A 24,000-nucleotide genomic window follows, 5' to 3' on the forward strand; every position below is an offset into this window, starting at 1 on the left:
AAACTGTCGCCCTCGGACGTGGACCTGAACTTTAAACCACAAATGCGGGGCAGGTCCAACACATGGCCTTTGCGACCCCGCGAAGTGGGTCCGTCGGACGGGCCGGACTCCCAAAACAGTCCTTCTCACGAGGATGGAATCGGCCCCTCTGTGATGGGCGAGGCGGGTCTCCAGGGTAAGGACGCGCTGGCTATCAACAAGAAATCGTCATCGCGTCGAAACGCCTGGGGTAACCTATCTTACGCCGACTTGATAACGAAAGCTATCCAAAGTTCTCCTGATCAACGGCTTACCCTGTCACAGATTTACGACTGGATGGTTCAGAACGTTCCTTACTTCAAGGATAAGGGAGACAGTACCAGTTCGGCAGGATGGAAGGTAAGATATATTTATTTATGATTTATTGCGTTTTCTTTGCTTTCTGTCTGGCCACTGTTTGAGAGTGGAATTGGAAAAACAAATGTTGTGTAGACAAACAGAAAGATATTTGATGAATACTTATAACGTTCTACTTCAGTGTTGGAGCAAATAAGGAAAAAGTCTACACATAGTACTAGCACACCCCGTGTCTTGGCGTAGCCTGGGAAATTAAAAAAAAAAGAAAGAAAAAAAGGCTACACATAGTACTAGCACACCCCGTGTCTTGGCGTAGCCTGGGAAATTAAAAAAAAAAAAGAAAGAAAAAAGTCTACACATAGTACTAGCACATCCCGTGTCTTGGCGTAGCCTGGGAAATAAAAAAAAAGAAAAAAAAAAGAAAGAAGTCTTATCACCCAGAAGTAAAGTGACCGAAAAGACTTTTCGCCTCAAATGCTTCATCTTTATCCCTAGTTATAAATTTAATCGAAAATACTATCGCAAATATCACTATAGAAAAGATTCTTTAAGAAGGATCCGATGTGTGTATGTGTGTGTGCGTGCGTGTGTGTGATTGTGTGTGTGTGTGTGTCTGTGTGTGCGTGCAGTTCGGCAGGTATTAATTAAATCTACAATTTAACATGCGAATAAAATGGCTGATTAATTTGCAAATGAACCGAAATGCATGATGGAGGAATATAATATATTAAATTAATGTGGAGGAGGGTCATATTAACTGACTATTAACTTGATGTGCTATGAAGTGCGTGTGTGTTTGTATCCATGTGTGTGTGTGTGTGTTTCTGTGCGTGTGTATGTGTGTCCGCGCCTGTGTATGTGTACGCTTAATAATGTCTGTGTTTAGGTGTTTCTGATTTTCAATGTCGAAAATGTGTTAATGAAATTCCGTGTAATAATCCAACAAACAAAAAAAAAACAAAAAAAACAAAAACAAAAAACGTTCAATTAAAAAAAAAACAATGTCGATTAATGCTTAGTGAGATGTCATATTTGCACCAATATGCAAATTATCCCAATTACGTTGATCGCCTGGACCTGCTTAGTATATTAAAAAAAAGGTTCTATTTGGCATATTAAATCTATTAAATTAGAGTTTCCTGCCATTGTCAGGGTAATGAATAGCACCAATATACTTCCTATCGAGGTAATTCGAATGTTTTCTCGCCAAATTAAGCTTGAAATTCTTGAACAAATCTGAATTTTTTTTTTCAATCAGATAATACGTAAACCTATCCAGACCGAGGATACGTTTCTAACTGCAAAAGTTTTAATGTAGCAACACAACAAAGTTTGGAGTTATCCTGGAGAACTATTGGTTACTGATAATGATGCTTCGACTCCAAAACCATGGCGATTTTCGATATCCCGATTCTCCTGCCTTCTACACTATGGAAAACTATTACAACATACATATGGCAGGACATTCGCCTCGCATGCAAGTGGCTCTGTTTTGAAATGCAGATTTCGGATATATTCTACAGATGAGTCCAAATTAAAACGAAGCATAAGTCTAGGAATTCTGATCCGTGGCTTTCATGGTTTGTATGAGCTGTGGTGTTGTTTGATTGATGAAATAATTATATATCATACCACATAAAAAAGAGAGAACTCTATGATATAATGGTCTAGCGATTCGCGGACGGGATGAAGTATTAGCGCCTCTCTGTTTTCGTGTTATTATTAATAAGACTTGAAAACTGATAAAGTAAATACTTATCATAGTAATGTGTATGTACATGTAATGAAAATATCTACATCTATATATATATGTGTGTGTATGTGTGCGTGCACGCGCCCGTGTATGTGTATGTGTGTGCATTCCATTCCATTCCCTCTTGCAGTCCTTAATATCTGAAGATGACTAGACAGATTCTTAGTGTATTATTCGCAAGTGATGAAGCTCTTCCCCCAGGTATGGAATATATATATATATATGGGTAAAAAAGGAAAAATTAAATTAATATGATGGCGTCGGTTTCAAGCCAGATTCTGTCTCAAAAAACGAAACATTATGTAACGTAAACAAATCGACATCGATTCTCATCAACCATGTTTGAAAGTTCAATTAAGCTTTTACTGGAAAAGCACAAACACTAACGCCCCCCCCTCCACATACGCACGCGCGCGTGTGTAGAGCAACCTTTTGGAAGACTACCTTCTTTCATATACTCACAAGAGCTGGACCACATATCCATAAAAAATAAATATATAATATGATAATATATATAACCTCATTCATGTATATATACACCCATACATATGTGTGTTTACAATATTAGAAAAATACCAAACTATTTGACACCAAAAAATAACATACAAATTATAAAAACTGAGTATTTTCGTATCCATGACCTTTATACACCCTATTTTAGATATAACCCAATTTAACATATTACAAACAATAAATATAAAATTAAAAAAAAGTAATATTATTCGCTAAATGTAAATAATTTCTTTGTTAGATTAAAACATTTTAATAAATATTTTTAATTTAAACTTTGACTAAAGCCGGTATAAATTTTTGATATATTCAAAGATGGCTACTTAAACAAATAAGGGATGCTGATAGTTTAATGGATTTTCCTTTTATCTTTTTTTGATACTATATAGTCACGTATTTTTTCTTTCTATTTTTTCTGTTTTTTTTTCCGCTGAGTATATGCACGAGAAGTTTCAGTATTGAAATAATAATATTGTTTATTTTCTGCATAACGAAACGGATCTGTAAAAAATGTACCGAAATTTTTATACGCTAAAAGAGGTGTTTAGTAAGAACAATGAAACTTTCATCTTGGAATGTAGCTATACTGCTATACTTTCATACTATACATTCTGTTAGGGAAGATTGTTAAAACAGAAATGATATAAAAAGAAAATACGTCATTTATAGCAAATCCCATCATTAGTATACGGATCATTAGTATTAGATAAACAATCATATCTGACTTACATAAATATTAACCTTTTTAATTGTTTTACTGTCATAATAATAGGTAAAATTTTCCACCCGAAACAACTATTATATGCAAGTTAGAATAATTGCAAATGAATGAGCGCTGATTAAACGCTTCTTTCTATTCCTGTTTTAAATAACTTTGATAAATATGAAGCATGTTTAATCGTTGATTTTGTATGATGTTATATATATATATATATATATATATATATATATATATATATATTGGAATTAAGAAGGAAAGACTTTTATGATCCATGATTAAAAGTAAATTTGTATATATATAAATATATATATATATATATATATATATATATATATATATATATATATATATATATATATATTCCTTTAATGTTCTCTCCGAGGGAGGAAAAGGGGGGTAACAGAAGAGGAAGAAAGAGAAATGAGGGGGGGGGGGGTGAGCTGATCGGTTTCGACCCTCGCTTCTCAAAGCTGTATCGAGGAAATTTTTAAAACAAAGAATGAAAAAACGATTAAAATTGCGTTTTATTCAATTTACGGAGAGAAAAAAAGTGGGAAAACGATTAAAATAAAACAGCGTTATGGTCGAATACCCTAGAGATTAATCACGTTCAAACCCAGGAGGCATTCCCTTTGCTTGCAAAGGGAAGGTTTTCTAAGTCGAACGTGAATAGTCTCCAAGATCTGAAGGTGATATAGTGAATGAGCACGATTAAGAATAGAACATTTTTTTGGAGAGAAGATTAAAGGAATATATATAAATTTAAATTTACTTTTAATCATGAATCATAAAAGTCTTCCCTTCCTAATTGCAATATTTAAATTTTATATCCCTAAAAACATTATGAAATATATATATATATGTGTGTGTGTGTGTGTGTGTGTGTGTGTGTGTGTGTGTGTGTGTGAGAGTCTTCTCAGCTGTTTTCCATGTAACAGTTTTCAAGGATCTAAAAGGAAATATAGATTTTAAATCCATGGCTCCCTAGCAACCAATAATTACATGTTGACTCAATTTAGTTATTATTTCCTAAGGAACGACACTAATGTGAACCGGCATGCCGTAATCTTGAACTAACAGTATGCATAAAAACGTAAACAATTCGAAAATAGAAATGTCCAGACTCAACTTGTGAGGTGATAAAAAGCATAGTCAATTATATAGAAATAACGATGCGTAAAAAAACCCAGATTAGGTACCGTGTGTGTATGTGTGTACATATTTAACTTTTGTAGTGAAAACTTTTAATCTCAATCGATATTAATATAAAAATTCAAGACGAATTCCAAATAGAGAAAAAGACAACTCCTTCCACCAAATTAAAAAAATATATTTCCAGTTGTGAGATTTATTTTAAAATCTGTTTCTTGAATTGTCCCGAAAATTCTTTCTCTTTTTTTCAAACAAATCCTAAATCATTTAGTAAAATAACTCATCAGAACAATAGTCACCCCATTCCAAAGGATTACATTAGAAAACATTCTTTTAGATCAATTGTTTGCTTCCCAATACACGTGTGTTAGTCTTGAGATAGACGCCATATTTTGTTTATTTGATAGAAATAAAAGATATCGTTTATATCTATTATTTAAAACACTATGTGCATTATGTATATATATATGTGTGTGTGTGTGTGTGTGTGTGTGTGTGTGTGTGTGTGACGAGAAAAATAGTGAATGAAAATAAAACTTACAATCTTTATTGACCATCAAATTTCAAGACAAGGAATCCAAATAAAATATTCTAGTTTAATCAAGTTTTGTTTTCATAAATACTTTTTGAGTTTACTCATTACAAAATCTAGTGTATTTAATTAAAATATCTTCATATATAAATTTAATTTAATTAAAATATCTTTGTATATAAATTTATACACATAAAGAGAGAGAGAGAGAGAGAGAGAGAGAGAGACAGACAGACAGACAGACAGACAGAGGGATAGAGTGTCCCCTACAAGAAATTTAGATGTAATCTGACATGTTTAACACCCTGTCATCGTATACAAATGTATTCATTCAAAAATGGAAGGAGATTAATAAAGGTGTCAAGATACACACACATATGCACACACACATTAATATATATATACATAGTTATACATGTGTACACACACACATATATATATGCATGTGTATATATATATATATATATATACAGATATAAGTACATGCATATTTATGCTTTTGTATATATATATATATATATATATATATATATATATATGCTGCTCTCCCTTTAGGGGTTACAAAATTAGTCAAAGGGAAAATTATTCCCGACACACATTTAAGTAAAAATGCACTTTCGTATAAATAATTGAATTAATTCAAGAAAGTATCGCTAACAAAAACAAATAAAAACATATATATATATTTTTTTTTCTCACTCAAATATATATATATATATATATATATATATATATATATATATATATATATATAATTACCAATCAGGCGTTCCAATACATTTTGCATTTGAGATATAATTACAGATTTTTTTTACCTATTCCCGATTCCAATACAATTTCAAATATAAAATGTATGAATATAAAATTATGGAACCCGTTCTTTTTAGATTACTGTAAATATATATGAGGGAAACAGAAAAACACACTTATAATGATTATCCATAATTTTCCTTTTACTCGTAATTTCAAATGAATAAATATTCATAATATAATTATTGCCACCAGAAATACATAATTAACTTTTAAGCAAAACCAAAAAAAAACGTAAATAAAAACAAGTGAAAAAATAGTTTCTTGCATCAGAAAATACGCAAAAATATCACGATTCCGATACCTATTCCGACACCTATTCAGATATCCATCTGAAATGGAACACGCACATCAAATCTGTTGCCAGGCACGCTGGGTAAATGGTGGGATCCTTCTACCGCTCCAAAAGATATCTCACTACTGATACAATTCTCTATCTGTATAAAAGCTATCATGCCTTGACAGAGAGAGTACAAAATAGACTTCGTGGTTTGGTGGGGGATGCCTTTTTCTCTTCCCTGCAGCCTCTCTCCCACAGAAGAGACATTGCAAGCCTGTCTTTGTTTTATCGTTATTTCCATGGCAAGTGCTCGTCTGAGCTCCAATCCCTCGTCCCTCCTCGCCAATCTTTCACGAGAAACACCCGTCTGGCTGAAACTACTGTCAATAATTTTCCCCACTCTTTATCTGTGCCTAAATCCAAATGTAGATTCCATGAGCAGAGCTTCTTTCTCAGAAGTGCACGATTGTGGAACTCTCTTCCGTTTGCCTGTTTCCCACCTGACTACAACTTAGATGTCTTCAAATCCAACATAAACAAATTCCTGACAAACCGCCCCCTTTAGTAAGACACTCTATCAAATCTCCAATACTAATGATTACTACAATACTATCTCATTGATTAATGTACACGCAATAACCCTTATCCCTGAGTGGCCTCCGGGCCTTGATAAGCGGTGATCCCCATGTAAAAAAAAGGAAGTTTTAATTTTTCCGAATTCCGATTCCGATTTCAAATAATCCTCCAAATACTAATATGCATCTCCCTCTCTCTCTCTCTCTCTCTCTCTCTCTCTATATATATATATATATATATATATATATATATATATATATTTATATATATATATATATATATAAATATATGTGTGTGAGTATGATGTATATATGGCTGTATATATGTATATATATGCATATATAAAGCTGTATATATATGAATTGTATGTATATATACATATATATATATTTATATATATAAACATACATATGAATATCTACATGTAAATATGTATAATATATACATATATATGTATATATGTGCATATATACACATGAAAAAATATACAGATATATATTTGTAGAAAAGCTACACATATATATATATATATATACTTGTAGATTGGATTCTATATATATATATATATATATAAATATATACATATATTTTTTACATAGACATATGTATATATATATATATATTATATATATATAATTACATATATATTTGTATCTAAGCATATATTTATACATACCTAGTTCTACATAGGCATATATGTGTGCATTATACATACATATATATATATATATGTATATATGAATATATATACATATATATATATATATATGTATATATGAATATATATACATATATATATATATGTATATATGAATATATAACACATATATATGTGTTTGTGTGCATGTCTTTATATACCGGTATATAAGTATATGTATGTATATATACGTGTGTGTTTATGTAAGTGAATGGTGAACTCGTTTAGCTCTTAAAGTTTTTGTGTTTTGTTTTTAATTACCATAATTGGATCTTTATCCGCCCGGTTTTTCTTTTATTCCTGCGTTAGTGTTCATGCCATATGGACATCTATATAATTCATTTTTAAAACGTAGCGTGTAAAAATAAGCACAATAAGACGAAAGAAAATAATTAACTTTTTACGTCACTTTCTTGCTTATATGATATTTTCTTTCAATAAAATTCCCCCCACCCACTAGTCTTTTCAAGAAATATGAGTTTTTGCGTGTGTGTGTGTGTGTGTGTGCTTGTGTATGTGTGTGCCTGTGTATCTGTGTGCGTGTGTGTGTGTGAAAATAAGCAGGGAAAGCCACGAACCAAAAGATGTTAGATTTTGACGTTTTCATTTATATTTACTTTTCAAGCAATTTTAATACGTGTGTCTATTTTTTGTTTTCATTATCTATCTATCTATCTATCTATCTATCTATCTATCTATCTATATATATGTATATATATATATATATATATATATATATATATATATATATATATATATATATATATGTCAGACGAGTGCCACTTCCTCGGACACTTTAAGTCCATGAGCCCAAAAATGACTTCCATCGCAACGGAACGATTTTAATAGACAAATGCCTGAGGGAGTATGTATACACGGATGATGTTACAGAGTCTTAGGTCTGTATGACAGCTAAGTCTCTCTATATCGGTTAAAAATGTTGAGATCCAGCAACAAGCAAGAGTAAAATAGCCAGCAACAAGTTAAACTGCAGACCAAATTAATGCGGGTTCTGGTCTCCCGCTTTATGATTTTTTAAACCAGAGGTTTGCTTCTCCTAGAAAAGTTGCCTTCAACACGGCCGACGGGAACCCTCTCCACCCACAACACATACATACATACACACAAACACACATGGTGCTAGTTGGCCGTTAACGCCGGAAAAGGGTTCATTTGAGATATATATATATATATATATATATATATATATATATATATACAGAGAGAGAGAGAGAGAGATAGATATAGATAGACAGATATATATATATAGATAGATATAGATATATATCTATAGAAATATATTGATATATATATATATATATGGATATATATATATATTGAGATATATATAAATATATATATATAGTGATATATATATATGTATATATATATATTGAGATATATACATATATATATACATATATATTGATATATATATTTCGATATATATATATATTGATATATATATTTCGATATAAATATATATTGATATACATATATATTTCAATATATCTATATCTATATATATATATTGATATATATATATATATATATATATATAGATATATATAATGCTATATATATGTATATGTATATGGATATATACATATATATTGATATATATATGTATATATATTGATATATACATAATTACTGATATAAGTATATGTATATATATATTAATATATATATATTGATATATGTATATATATATATATTTATATATACATTGATGTACATATATTAACATATATATGTATATATCGACATATATATATATTGATATATACATATATTGACATATATATATATTTACATATAGATATATATTGATAAATATATCTATTGATATATATATATATATTAATATATATATATTGGTATATATTTATTGCTATATATATATATTGATATATATATGGATATATATATATATATATATATATATATATATATATATATATATTGATATAAATATATGTATATATGCGTATGTATATTGACATATATATTGATATATATATTGATAAATATATATATAACATATATATTTATATATATATACATATATATTGATATATATATATGTACTGATATACATATATATACTGATATATCTATTTATATATATTTATATATATATTGATATATCTATTTATATATATTTATGTATATATTTTTTGATATATCCATTTATATCTATTTATATATATATTTATTTATATATATTTATATATATATATTTATATATATATTGATATATATATATATATATATGTTTATATATATATTGATATATATATTTTTATATATTTTTATATATATATAAATAGATATATTGATATATATATATATTTATATACATATATATTTATATATATATATATATATTTATAAATATATTGATATATATGTTTATATATATATATATTGATATATATATATTGTTATATATATTATATATATATTGATATATATATATTTATATATATATATTGATATATATATATTTATATATATATTGATATATATTGATATATTTATATATATATATATTGATATATATATATATTTATATATATATTGATATATATATTGATATATATATATTGATATATATATTGATATATATATATATTGACATATATATTGACATATACATATTTATATATATATATTGATATATACATATTTATATATATATATTGATATATATATATTTATATATATATTAATATATATATTTATATATATATTGATATATATATTATATATATTGATATATATATATTTATATGTAAATTGATATATATATATACATATATATACATATATTTATATATATATTTATATAGATATGTATTTCTATATATATTTATATAGATATGTATTTGTATATATATTTATATATATATATATATTATATATATTTGTATGTATTTATATATATATTTATATGTATTTATATATATATTTATATGTATTTATATATATATATATATTTATATTTATATATATATATGTATATATATTTACATATATATATATATGTATATATATATATATATATATGTATATATATACACATACCTTGGAAGTTTTTAAACCTTAAAAGCTATATAAATAAACTTATTTTATTTTTATATTATTTATCATTCACTCGAAAAATATTTAATCAGTAAGTCATTTGATCACCTGCTATCAATGCATCAACTTCCGCTCTAGAATTCACTATAGTACTAATGTTTAGGTAAGGAATCAGCAGTTGTTTACCATGAAACACTATTTCCGGGATTTAAAAACAAAACACTATATTAAATTATGGATCCAGCAGTGTTGATCAAACTCCTCCTCCCTTAACCACAAGAACAAAAAGTGTTACAGATATTATATATAGCTTCCTACTCTTTATTAATTTGGCTAGGCTTTGCATGTTACACGCTCGCGCGCGCGCACACACACACACACACACACACATATATATATATATATATGTATTTATACAGACCAGAATGAAACGCGGAATATTCTGTGTAGCTTAATTACCATATATATTTCATAACTTACGCACATAGCTCTTCGTATGTATCGAGAACTGCTGAAGTGGGTACTGAAAATTTACACATAAAATGATATCTTTGTTTAAATTTAATAAATTCATAAAGTACTTATATAAATATATATATATATATATATATATAATGTTTATGAAGGCAGACACACATATATATGTATATGAAGGCAGACATATATAAGTAAACATATATATATATATATATGTACAGAACAATAGATACATATAAAGACACACACATATATATATAATATATATAGACAAATAGATATGTATATGTATATATACATATATAGAAACGAATATATAGAAATAAAGGCATATATATATATGTAGAGAGAGAGCGAGAGAGAGAGAGAGAGAGAGAGAGATAAGAGCGAGAGGCAGACATATAAAGGCATATATATATAAACTTTTATTTATATCTATTCGTAATGTACATGTGTGTATATATATGCATACATATATATCTAGATTCGGTATCTGTAGATATATATTTTTATATAAGTAAACCTATATATATATGTATGTTTGTACACATTCTATACAGCATCTGCATTAATGTCTGTGTATATATTTATGTGTATAATTATATATTCCTATTTATAAATATTTCTATATGTATACATATGATCAAATGTGCATACATATGTTTATATATGTATCAATATATGTGCATATGTTATGTGTTTATATATTCATATGTGTATGGATATATGTGGGTTTGTTTATGTGTAAAATTATATATTTATGTTCATAAATATTTTCAAATGTGTTCAAATTTACGTTTGTATGTGTATATCTGGATAAATACATGCATATATATGTGTGTGAATTGTTCTTATATCATCTATATGCATAATAAATAATTAGAATAGTAAGATATACTGTGCTTAGGAATTTATTATATCAACTCGTTTGAAATATCAACTACTGAGATTCATCGAGAAATACGGTACATATGTGTGTATATATTAGTTAATATTAGTACATATATATACATATATATATATTCACACACAGAGACATATATATACACACATATATATATATACACATATATGCACACATATATATTTGTATATATATATGCATATATATGTATATACACACAGATATATATATATATGTTTGTGTATATATATACACATACGTATATATACACACCTATGTATATATATGCACACATATATGTATCTATATACACACACTTATATACATGTATATATACATATATATGTATATATACACATATACATTTATATATGTATATAAATATATACACACACATATATATATTTATATATATATACAAACATATATATACGTTTGTATATATGTACACACATATATGTATAGGCACACACATATATGTATAGGCACACACACACACACACACACACACACACACACATTGTTTATTTGATCAATAAATATGAAAAAAATATATATTGATATGGGAATATATAAATGCATATACAAGCATGTGAATATGACGAATATATATATATATATATACATATATATATGAATCCATGTGTATACACATACATATATATGTATATATCCATCTATATATTTATATATATGTAGATAGATATTTATATATAATTGATAGGCTTCATTTACAAGCAAGACTGAAAGTATAGGTATTTAAATTGAAGTTGTATTCTAGATATATTTAATTCTTACATTCGTGCATACAATCTTGATATGAAATCATATATTATATCACTACTTGTTTACACATATTCTAATCCTTTTTATATATACATCGAATTCCACTAATTTTTAAATTATTGATTTATTAAAGCAAAAAGTTTTACATTTAATTATTATCGACACAGAACAAAAGAAAAAAAAAACAGTTAAATCTGCTTTAGAATAGGAAGTTTTTTTAGTAAAATTTTATGAGGATACGACGAGGACCATATTCCAGTAGTAATTACTTAATTTGATTAATCAATAAAAATAGCCTCAAACTTAGTTATTGTTGCATTGATAATACACAGAAACGTAATAAATAGTAGCCACAGCAAAAGTAATAGTAAAATACTTAATAATGTTTGCCTAAATGTATAATAAAGATAAATGCCCACTAACAAATAAATGTTCAGCAGATAATTGAAAGCTATATTAAATGGTCATATCAACAGTTAGCAAAATAAATAAACAGTGGTAACGGAAATTAATTTCGAAAGCTATTTCAGTCATCATTATCAGGGCATACATTTAGCCAGGAACAAAGTGTAGTAACTGTTCTCACACGATGCATAATTTTGGTGATTGTGCACTTATTGATCGGCGCTATTTTTTAAGTAGTATTTTCCAGTTTAATAAAATTTTTAAGATATCTATTTATCAAATTTTAAGATTAAATACAGAATAGGTACAAGACACCCTCCCCTATGTTAAGAATGGCTTTCTAAGTAATAACGTTTATTATTTCAGCACGCCTCAATAAGTGCACTAGTATCATAATTTTTCCGGCCCTCAGTTAGTAAAGATAAATTCTGAAGCTGATTTGTATTTTTGTCCAAATCCAAAGTTGTGTCTTTAGAGGAAGCTTAAAATTTCTTCCATTTATAATCGATCCCGTGTCAAATCCCCCCTCGTTGTGACACAAGTAAATATAGGTATATTCAGAATTGAAAAATATATCAAATTTGAAAATCAGCTGCTAGTAATATCATTAATAAAACTTGTAACTCACGCTTAATTTTAAATCTGTATAAAGAAAATAGTAGATGCAAGTATGCATGTCTGTGTGTCCGTGAGAAAATATTTAACCGATGAACTCTGAAACCACTGGTCACATGAGACTTGAATAAACAGAACATAGTAATCATACACAAGGGACAGTTTTAAAGCAAGTATTTTTTTAAGTGATCAATTACGCGAACAGAAATATATCGACAAGTTGAAATGCAAAATGTTCATTTTACTTGGCTAAGATATAGATATTAGATATATTTCTATTACTTTTGCGAATGCGCAAATTCATTCATAGTTTAAAGTAGTATAGGTCTTTTATTAGTCGATAACTCAAACGGAAGGAAACGCAATGAGAGCGCGAAATATTCTAGTTTCAATATATATACGTAATAATATTTATACGTACACATATATTCAGCTGTGCATATAGCTATACGTATTCATGTGTATAGTATATACGTGTATATAAGTTCAAATGTATACACAAGTATTTATTTAAATAAATGTGGATATATCTATATAATAATACGTATATGTATATATATATATATATATATATATATTCATATGCATACTTATGTATACGTACACATTCATATGTGTTTTTATATATGTATATATGGTTAGATGTATATATGCATATATATATGTTCATAAGTATATATGTATATATATATATTCAAATGTATACATCTGTATATATATAAATATGTTTATACATATCTATGTGTATAAATATATGTATACATATCTATGTATAAAAATGTATACATATGTATATGTACAAATATTTGTATATGTATAAAAATATGCATATGTATAAAATATACATACATATGTATATGTATAAAAATGTATAAAAAGTTTTGCAGGTAATTTTTTAAAAAATTGCACATTTATGCTAAGAATGGTATTTGTTGATTTATTGGTTTTCGACTAATATGCGGGCCTTGAGTGTCAAATTTTGGATATTATTTTATTTACTTAACTAAATATAATTTAATTATCTACCCGTCTATCTATCTATCTATCTGTCTATATATATATATATGTATATATATATATGTATATATATATATATATATATATATATATATATATATATATATATATATAGATAGATAGATAGATAGATATTATTTACTTGGATCACTTGATGCTTTTATGAATTGAATATAATTATTAAGAATTCTTAATAAAACAAAGAGTGAGATTTACTTTTATATTCTTAATAATATAAGCAGATTTACATGGAAACGACACTGAACATGCTAATCTTTCGGACAAATGGTTAGTTTAAGCCAGAAGTATTCCTAATATATGGTCGCGTAACACAAGAAATCTCTTCTTAAATGAACTGTGTTTATATATATATATACACATAATATATATATATATATATATATATATTATGTGTGTATATATATGCATTTATCTAATTAAATACATGTATATATTTATATAAGTATATATTTTTAAACATAGGTAGACATGTATATGTATATTTATACAACTATATATGTGTGTGTGTGTATATATATATATGTATATATATATATATATATATATATATATAAGTTTGTATATTATACAAGACATACTGTAATACTCGTGCATGTGTTTATGTATAAGTACAGCAGAAACCCGCGATACGACATTAAAAATTAATAATAAAATACAGTACAGTAATAATACACGTATATAATCAAATACGAGTAAGGAGGGGAAAATACCGTAACCAGGGGCATGAAAACATCGGATTATACATTGTAACCTGAATAAAAAAAACAGTCTAGGGCTCACGTATCCCGGGGTTCTACCTTATACATATAAATACTTATATAATGATATATATATATATATATATATATATGTATATATATGCATATATTTGTGTATATAATTTTATATCTGTATTTGAGTATATGTACTTATATAATCATATATACTCATACATACATATGTATGAATTTATATATATACGTATATAGAAATATATATATATATATATTACTTATATAATCATATATATGCTATACACATTTAAGTATATGTATATATGTGTGACATATATATGATTATATAAGTAATATATATATATATATATATACATACATATATATACATACATATACACACACACACACACACACACACACACACACATATATATATATATATATATATATATATATATATATATAATTTTATTAATACCGGTACACAATCATGGCAATGTTTCCGTTAAATAGTTATAAATAAACAAAGACGTCATCAGGCGATAACATATCACTTCTTTTAAAAATATAAAATCTCCAATCAAATGGAAGAACGGATCTAACATGAATTGCATTTCAAAATTAAGGATCGTAAACCCGCTTGCAAAATAAAAAAAAATAAAAATGGAAATAAACATCATTTTCATGATTATATAGCAATATTATAAATTTTCTTAATATATATGGAATTATTCTTGTCTTGATCTGTTTGTTACTGAGCATTCTAATATATATCGCTACATTTATATTTGAATATTGTAAATCATAAATAATTTTCTATATAATAACAAAACTCTGCGAACCTTGCTTGCTTGCTTTCTCGCTTTCTTCAATGCTGGCTTCGAAGATCTTGCAATTCCATCTTTTCAGAAACGGGATGACATATATATATATATATATATATATATATATATATATATATATATATATATATATATATATAGGATATATCTCTATATATATACAAACATATATAAATGTATATATGTACACATATATAAATGTATATATATAAACATATATAAATGTATAATATACACATATATAAATGTATATGTACATATATATATATCCAAATTTATATATACATATATTTACATACATATATACAGATATACATACGTATATATATATATATATATATATATATATATATATATATATATATATATATATATATATATATATATATATGGGCGCGGTTCAGAGCTAAGGAATAAGGGGGAAAAGTTGTATGTTTTGGTTTTGATTAAAGCTGCTGGCACTCAAATCACACACACACACACAAACGCACACATATATTTAGTTTTGATATCACTGCTATATATTAAGTTTAATAAAAATAATCGATAGAGAATTGTCTCTATAATAATAAATACGTAATCTGTACGCATTATACTACCATATTTAAGAGCATCTTTCGACCGGGCAACGCCAGACGGCCTGCTATTATATATATATATATATATATATACATATATATATATATAAAGACAGAGAGAGAGTGAGAGAGTTAGTCACATTAGTCTGGGTGACCTTCTATTACATAGAATTCCTCACATTAGTCGAATATGACTTAAATATTTGCTTTAAACCTTCTCTTCCGTTAACGTTTTAACAAACCTCGAGGAGGAACTGCAAGAAATTCTTAGCGCACTCATGATTAAACGGTTTTCGTTTACGTCTTTTCATTTACAGGTAAAAATGAACATTCACCTCAAGACAATAAAACACGAAATTTTTTCTCGATGAGAAACTTACGAAGCTCAATTGAAACTAACATATTTTTTATATTTCCTGAATTTTGGAGTTATAAAAAATAGGAGGCATTACTTTTGAAACGATCCTCGTACATATACACGTACACGCATACATTTGCGCATGCGACCACACACACACACACACACACACACACACACACACACACACACACACACACACACACACACATATATATATATATATATATATATATATAACATGAAAATGTCATGGCCTAAAGAGGGGTTTTGTTAATTTACCCCTTAATTTTTCCTTATTATTCTTATGCTATGATAAATTTTTATATAACTTTTATTTCTCATCTTTCATTTTAATACCATTCTTTGCTCCTCTTAATAGTGTTGAGCTTTTCTTATTTTGATAAATTTTGATTTGTTAAATATTTACTCTTTGATAACATAGTTTTGTATATATATGTATATATATTTACGTAGATGTGTATATATATATATATATATATACGTAAATGTACATATATACGTATATATAGATATGTATATGCATATATATGTGTAAATGCATATATATATGTATATGCATATATATGTGTAAATGCATATACATATGCATATGCATTTATATATGAATATGCATTTATATATATGTATATGTATGCATATATGAATATGTATGTATATATGTATATATATGTGTGTATGTATATATATATATATACGCATATATATGTATATGTATATACATACGCATATATATGTATATGTATATATGCATATATATGTATATGTATATATGCACATATATGCATATGTGTGTGTATATATATGTATATGTATGTATATTTGTATATATGTATTTATGCATATATATGCATATGTTTATATATATGTATATGCGTACATATATGTATATGTTTATATGTATACATACATATATATATACATATGTATATGTTTATGTATATATGTATATATACATATATATATATATATATGTATGTATATATATGTATATTCATATGTATATATGTATCTCTATATATATGTATATGTATATATCCCAGGACGTGTATGAGCTATATAAAATTCATTAGTTTGATATTTTAATCTTTTTTTATTTTTATTGATTCGAATCTTTTATTTTAATATGTATACTCTCAGATTCTTATTCATATGTCGATTAATAAAAGAAAGTATTAAAGTGGGAAGGAAACTCTAAAATGTCGCAACATTTGTTTCTAATATAATTTTCACACATGTTTACTTTTGTTTTAATGAGTTTTTCAAAACTGTTCAAGAACCTTTAACATAAATAAGCATATCGGTTTTAGGATACCGATTCCAAATCTGCGGCTAGTTTAACTCTTAGATCCACCGTTAACTGTGATGCCGCGACACACGTGCAGATAACTTTGCCTTGTGTATATAGATGTGTGTGTGTGTGTGTGTGTGTGCATTGCCCGAATCAGCTCTCGAATTCATTGGCAGATTAACGTAGTTATTGATCCACGGCCTATCGTCATCAGGATATAAGTTCACAACAACCTTATTAAGCATGCCTTATCAATAACATGGTGTAACACTTAACTGCGTGAACCGCGTTTATAGTTTCACTCGGGGAAAATAAATTTGCCATTCAAAAGAAAAAGGGGTGGGGGTGGGGAAACATGTTTTTTTTTAAAAAAAGATCATTTACAAATTAGTTTGTCATTTCTCTTAATAAATGTCTCCACAGTAAAAAAAACAAACAAAAAAAAAACACTTTCCCTCGCATGCACGCACGCACTCATACACACATGCATACATTCTTATCTTGTGTTCACTAGTTCCTATGCCGGTTATCATCAGATATTACTCACTGATAATGACCTAAATTAAAGATTGGTGCTCAGTCGAGAGCTTTACTTTCAAATAACTATGGAATATATAGAGACTGGCGGTGTGTCTTATGTTAAAGGAAAGCCTCAGAAAACCGAGGGAGAATTCCCCCTCCCACTAGATTCCGAAGTAAAGAATAATCTGAACATATCCCTAGACATGGCAGCGGTACCCACATTTTGACATATTGAACTTTTATAAATATAGAAGATTTCTAAAGGCAGTGTTTAAACTTGGCAATGTTGGAGTCATAATAACCAAGATGACTCACTGGTACCAGTTAGATCGCCGAAGTTAAGTAACGTTGAGCCTGATAGATAGAGAAACAATTTGGAATATCGGGTGCTTTGTGAAGAACGTCGACAATTCTCTGCGAAATAAATAAATAAATAAATAAATAAAATAATAACGGCGCCATCTCCCCTGACCGGGCTATACAAACGACTGAAGATATTCGCATGAAACTTTCTCCTTCGGAGTAAGCCGGTTTAACCCATCGCGGAGGGGGGGAGACCTCGTTATTTTCTTGTTCATCTCAACAATTTCCATTTCTTGTTTAAAGTTTATTACAAACTTTCGATTTTCGAAGTCAGTAGATTTCATTCAAGTATCCGACCACAATACAGTCGTATGTTTAAACGCAATAGTGCTCAATATCGAATAGTAGAACCCACAGGATTGGTCATACATATTAACCCATTTTTTGTTTCGGAATTTAATAATCATTTGTTATTAAAGAAAAAAGTGTGTCGGAATCACATGTCTATTATTCAAATAATTAGGCTGTTTACGAATTGTCATCAAAACAATTTTGAAAAAGACACAATTGTCCCCCTAAAAATTGTAAAAGTGTCCAAACCATATAGTGGCATTTGAAAAACTTTTGCTTTACGCGAAGGTCGTTTTAGATTCGTTCACATAAACAAGTTTGTTTGACTTCAACTCGAAATCTACCACCAATTTCCACCAGTTTCAAAATTAAAAAGAATATCAATTTTCCAGGTTTCTCTCTTTATCTCTATCTATCCCTTTATCCTCTCTTCCCCGTCCCTCTCTCCCGCTATATATATATATATATATATATATATATATATATATATATATATATATATATATATATTATGATATTTTGGGGTATTGTTATTCATATTTTTGGGTGTTATTCATATTATAAATCTTTTTAACTATTTATTTAGACATTTATTTGCTTCTCCATGAAAGCAAATGTGACACAAGGTTGTTTTTTAATGTGGAGGAAAACCAGCTCCCCTAAAAGAATGGCAAGAAGGAACACTTTGGCAGTATAAAAAGAAATAGTAATAGTCTCAGTATAAGGACCAATAAACTTAATTTAAGCGAAGCATCACCACAGATACTAACGCTGATCTTGCCCCGAAGGCCAAGAAAGAAAAAAGGCAAGCCTTTTTTCTTTTTTTTTTAAAAGAAAATATAACGTTGTTATATATGAGTCATGGCATTGCATACATCTGCCGAAGATCTTGTAAATTTGCATATTCTTTTAAACATTCATTTACATTTTTTTTTCGGTTTTCTTATGGGATTATCATCTTTAGTTAACTATTACGTGTAATTATATTCGTGCAGATATTCTAAATGATTTATATTTGCGTAATATTTGCGTAAAAAGCTTATAGCAAACCCAAAACTTTTTCTTTATATATATATATATATATATATATATATATATATATATATATATATATATGTATGTATGCGTATATATATTTGTTTAAAAATTTTGCCTACCTAACTCCTTTGTCAGTTTTTGATCTACAAACATAAAACTTAATATATAGCATATTCGAATGCAAAACTTTATATTTAAGTTTCAGCTGGAGAAAATCGGTGCAAAGAAAAAACATTGAATTTGCCAAGTGAAAGTTGGACGACGGCATTACGAATATACATGCGTAACGTAATAGCTATTGGTTCATGTTTTAATGTTTAGCCTTGCAGCAAAGATGCCTTCCTTGCTCAATCACTAACGTCAAAGGAAAAAGTAAATCGTAACCTAAACGTTTTGGTTTCGATTATATATATATATATATATATATATATATATATATATATATATATATATATATATATTGTTTAAACAAAAACCCAGACTTCAAAGAATGGGCTGATAGCAAAAAATAGTGTATTTCATCGTTAGTTACAATTGTTTCAAGACTATTCGGACAAATTCAAACATTATGTCGTTTGAAAATTTTCACAAGAACCGCCTTTATTTATACTTATTAAATAAAAAACACTTTAACAATAAAACATTATGAAAACCATTTCCCTTATAAGGAAAGAAAACAAGCGAAAATATTTTACCTATACCTCATCCTTGCAAAGTATTTAATATTTTTTTTCTTTTTTAATTTTGTAGCTTACAGTTCAAGTCATATCTTTCTGGCTTAAAATTTATTGGTATATGCACGATTATTGAATTACATAAACTCAGTAAAATTCGGAATACTACATATAAGACTATATATATATATATATATATATATATATATATATATATATATATAAAGTGATTTGTGCACTACGCTGCTAATCAATTGCAAGATAGAGATATTATGATAACGTATTATTAAACACATTTTTCAAGTATTACATATATTATAAATTGAAATTTTAATTATTCAAGAAAATATTATTCATAGATATACAAAACTTTATGAATTTTTGAACGAAATAAGAGTGCAACCAATTGTGCTAGTAATTGTGAGCCAATTTATTACGAATAATATGCACAGATATTTATATATACATATATAAATACATATATACGTTTATAGATATATATGTATATATATGTATATAAGCGTGTATATATATATGTATATATATTTATATAAGCAGCCAGACTTTGTGGGCACCATGTAGATTATGTAGCCTGACTTTGTGGACAACCTTTAGATTATGTATCATGACTTTGTGGGCACCCTTTAGATTATGCAGCCGGACTTTGTGAACACCCTGTATATTATGCAGCCAGACTTTGTGGGCAACATGTAGATTATGCAGCCAGACTTTGTAGACACTCTGTATATGTATATATATATATATATATATATATATATATATATATATATATATATCCATGTATATTTATACAAGTACGCATATATATGTATAAATATATGTGTGTATATGTCTATAGATATGTACATATATGCGAATAAATATGTATATATATGTAGATACATGTGTATATATATGTATGTAAATGTATATATATATGTGTGCATATATATGTGTGTATATGTATATATATGTGTGTATATGTATTTTTATTTTATTGATACATATATATTCATACACACGTACGTATATATATATGTGTATGTATATGTGTAAATACAGTGTATTTATATGTATATGTTTATAAGTGTGCATGAATGTATATATATGCATATAGATGCGTATATATATGTATATATATATGTATATATATGCGTATACATTTGTGTGTGTATATATATACACACAATTGTATACGCATGTATATATGTACACATGTATATATATATATATACACACACATATATATATATATGTATATATATATATATATATATATATATGTACATACAGCATAATAACCTTGACACACAGGTTCCCGTTAGATCACCGAAATTAATCAACGTTGAATCTGGCTAGTACCAAAAGGGTTATGATTTGTGAAATCTAGGTGCTGTATTTCCTTTCCACTTATCTCGGCATTGTTTCCAGTCATTCTGAACCGCTGCTTGCCACTGGTATTCAACAATGTCAACTCAGGAGCGGCGTGGTTGGAGGTTGCGCAACTCTTGCCATAAGAATTTCACGCGCAGGCACCCTTACCGTGAGGATCCCTAGTCTGTCAAGACTGAAGGAAGCCTTTTATATATGTGTATATACATGCGTATATATGTGTATATACATGTGTGTATATACATGTGTATATGCATGTATATACATGTGTATATGTATATACATGTGCATATAAATGTATGTGTATATATATGTGCACATATATGTATATATATATATGTATGTAAAATTGTATATTGGTATTTATGTATATGTATTATTACGAGTCATATGTATACACACAGATGTGTCAGTATGTATGCATTTGTGTGTATATATATGTATGCATATATGAATTTATATTTATGTACATGTGCATTTATAAGTATGTATACGTGTATCGGTATGTATGTATGTATACGTGTATATATGTATGCTTCATGGTCGGGTCACCGGCGACTAAACTGGTTCCCCCACCAGACTTGTTTGGTGAGGAGGGTGCCTAGTCTCCCTGAAGGATTAAAGACAAGACCTTCCAAAGGGCGAATGAACTCTTTTTCGGGGTCAACGGCTAACTAGCGCCGTGTGTGTTTGTGTGTATGTATATGTGTGTTGGGGTGGAGAGGGCTCCCGTAAGCCATGGTGAAGGCAACCTTTCTAGGAGAAGCAAATCTCTCATTTAAAAAACCATAAAGGGGGAGACCAGTACCCGTATTAAGCTGGTCTGCAGTTTAACTTGTTGCTGGCTATCTTGCTCTTGCTTGTTGCTGGATCTCAACATTTTGAAATGAGAGAGAGACTTAGCTGTCGTACAAAGCTAAGACTCTGTAACATCATCTGTGTATAGATACTCCCTCAGACTATTAAAATGGACCTGTGGCGATGAAAGTCATTTTTGGGCTCATGGACTTTTCAGTGTCTGAGGGAGTGGCATTCGTCTGACAAGACGTTGCAATCATCATCATATATGTATTTATTTGTCTCTATATGTGTAGATATATATTTACGTATATATGTATATAAATATATGTGTGTTTATATATATGTACTGATATGTGTGTATATATATATACATATATATATTCATGTGCATATATATTTACACACACATATATGCGTATATATATATATATATA

The 24,000-nt window shown here is 27.5% G+C and overlaps 1 protein-coding gene across 2 annotated transcripts in view; it reads left to right on the top strand.

Annotated features, from left to right (window-relative positions):
* Positions 1–24,000, top strand: part of LOC145303543 (uncharacterized) — a 573,173-nt gene that overhangs the window by 57,204 nt on the left and 491,969 nt on the right. For both annotated transcript variants that reach the window (XM_080145014.1, XM_080145015.1), the window contains exon 2: positions 1–378. This exon is cut by the window's left edge and continues 2,251 nt beyond it. In XM_080145014.1, the coding sequence (XP_080001140.1) occupies positions 1–378 (378 nt within the window). The remainder of the gene's footprint in view (positions 379–24,000) is intronic.

The sequence above is a fragment of the Euprymna scolopes genome, chromosome 19 (genome assembly GCF_053919585.1).
Source record: "Euprymna scolopes isolate OS-2025 chromosome 19, ASM5391958v1, whole genome shotgun sequence".
In the NCBI taxonomy this organism is placed as follows: Eukaryota; Metazoa; Mollusca; class Cephalopoda; order Sepiida; family Sepiolidae; genus Euprymna; species Euprymna scolopes.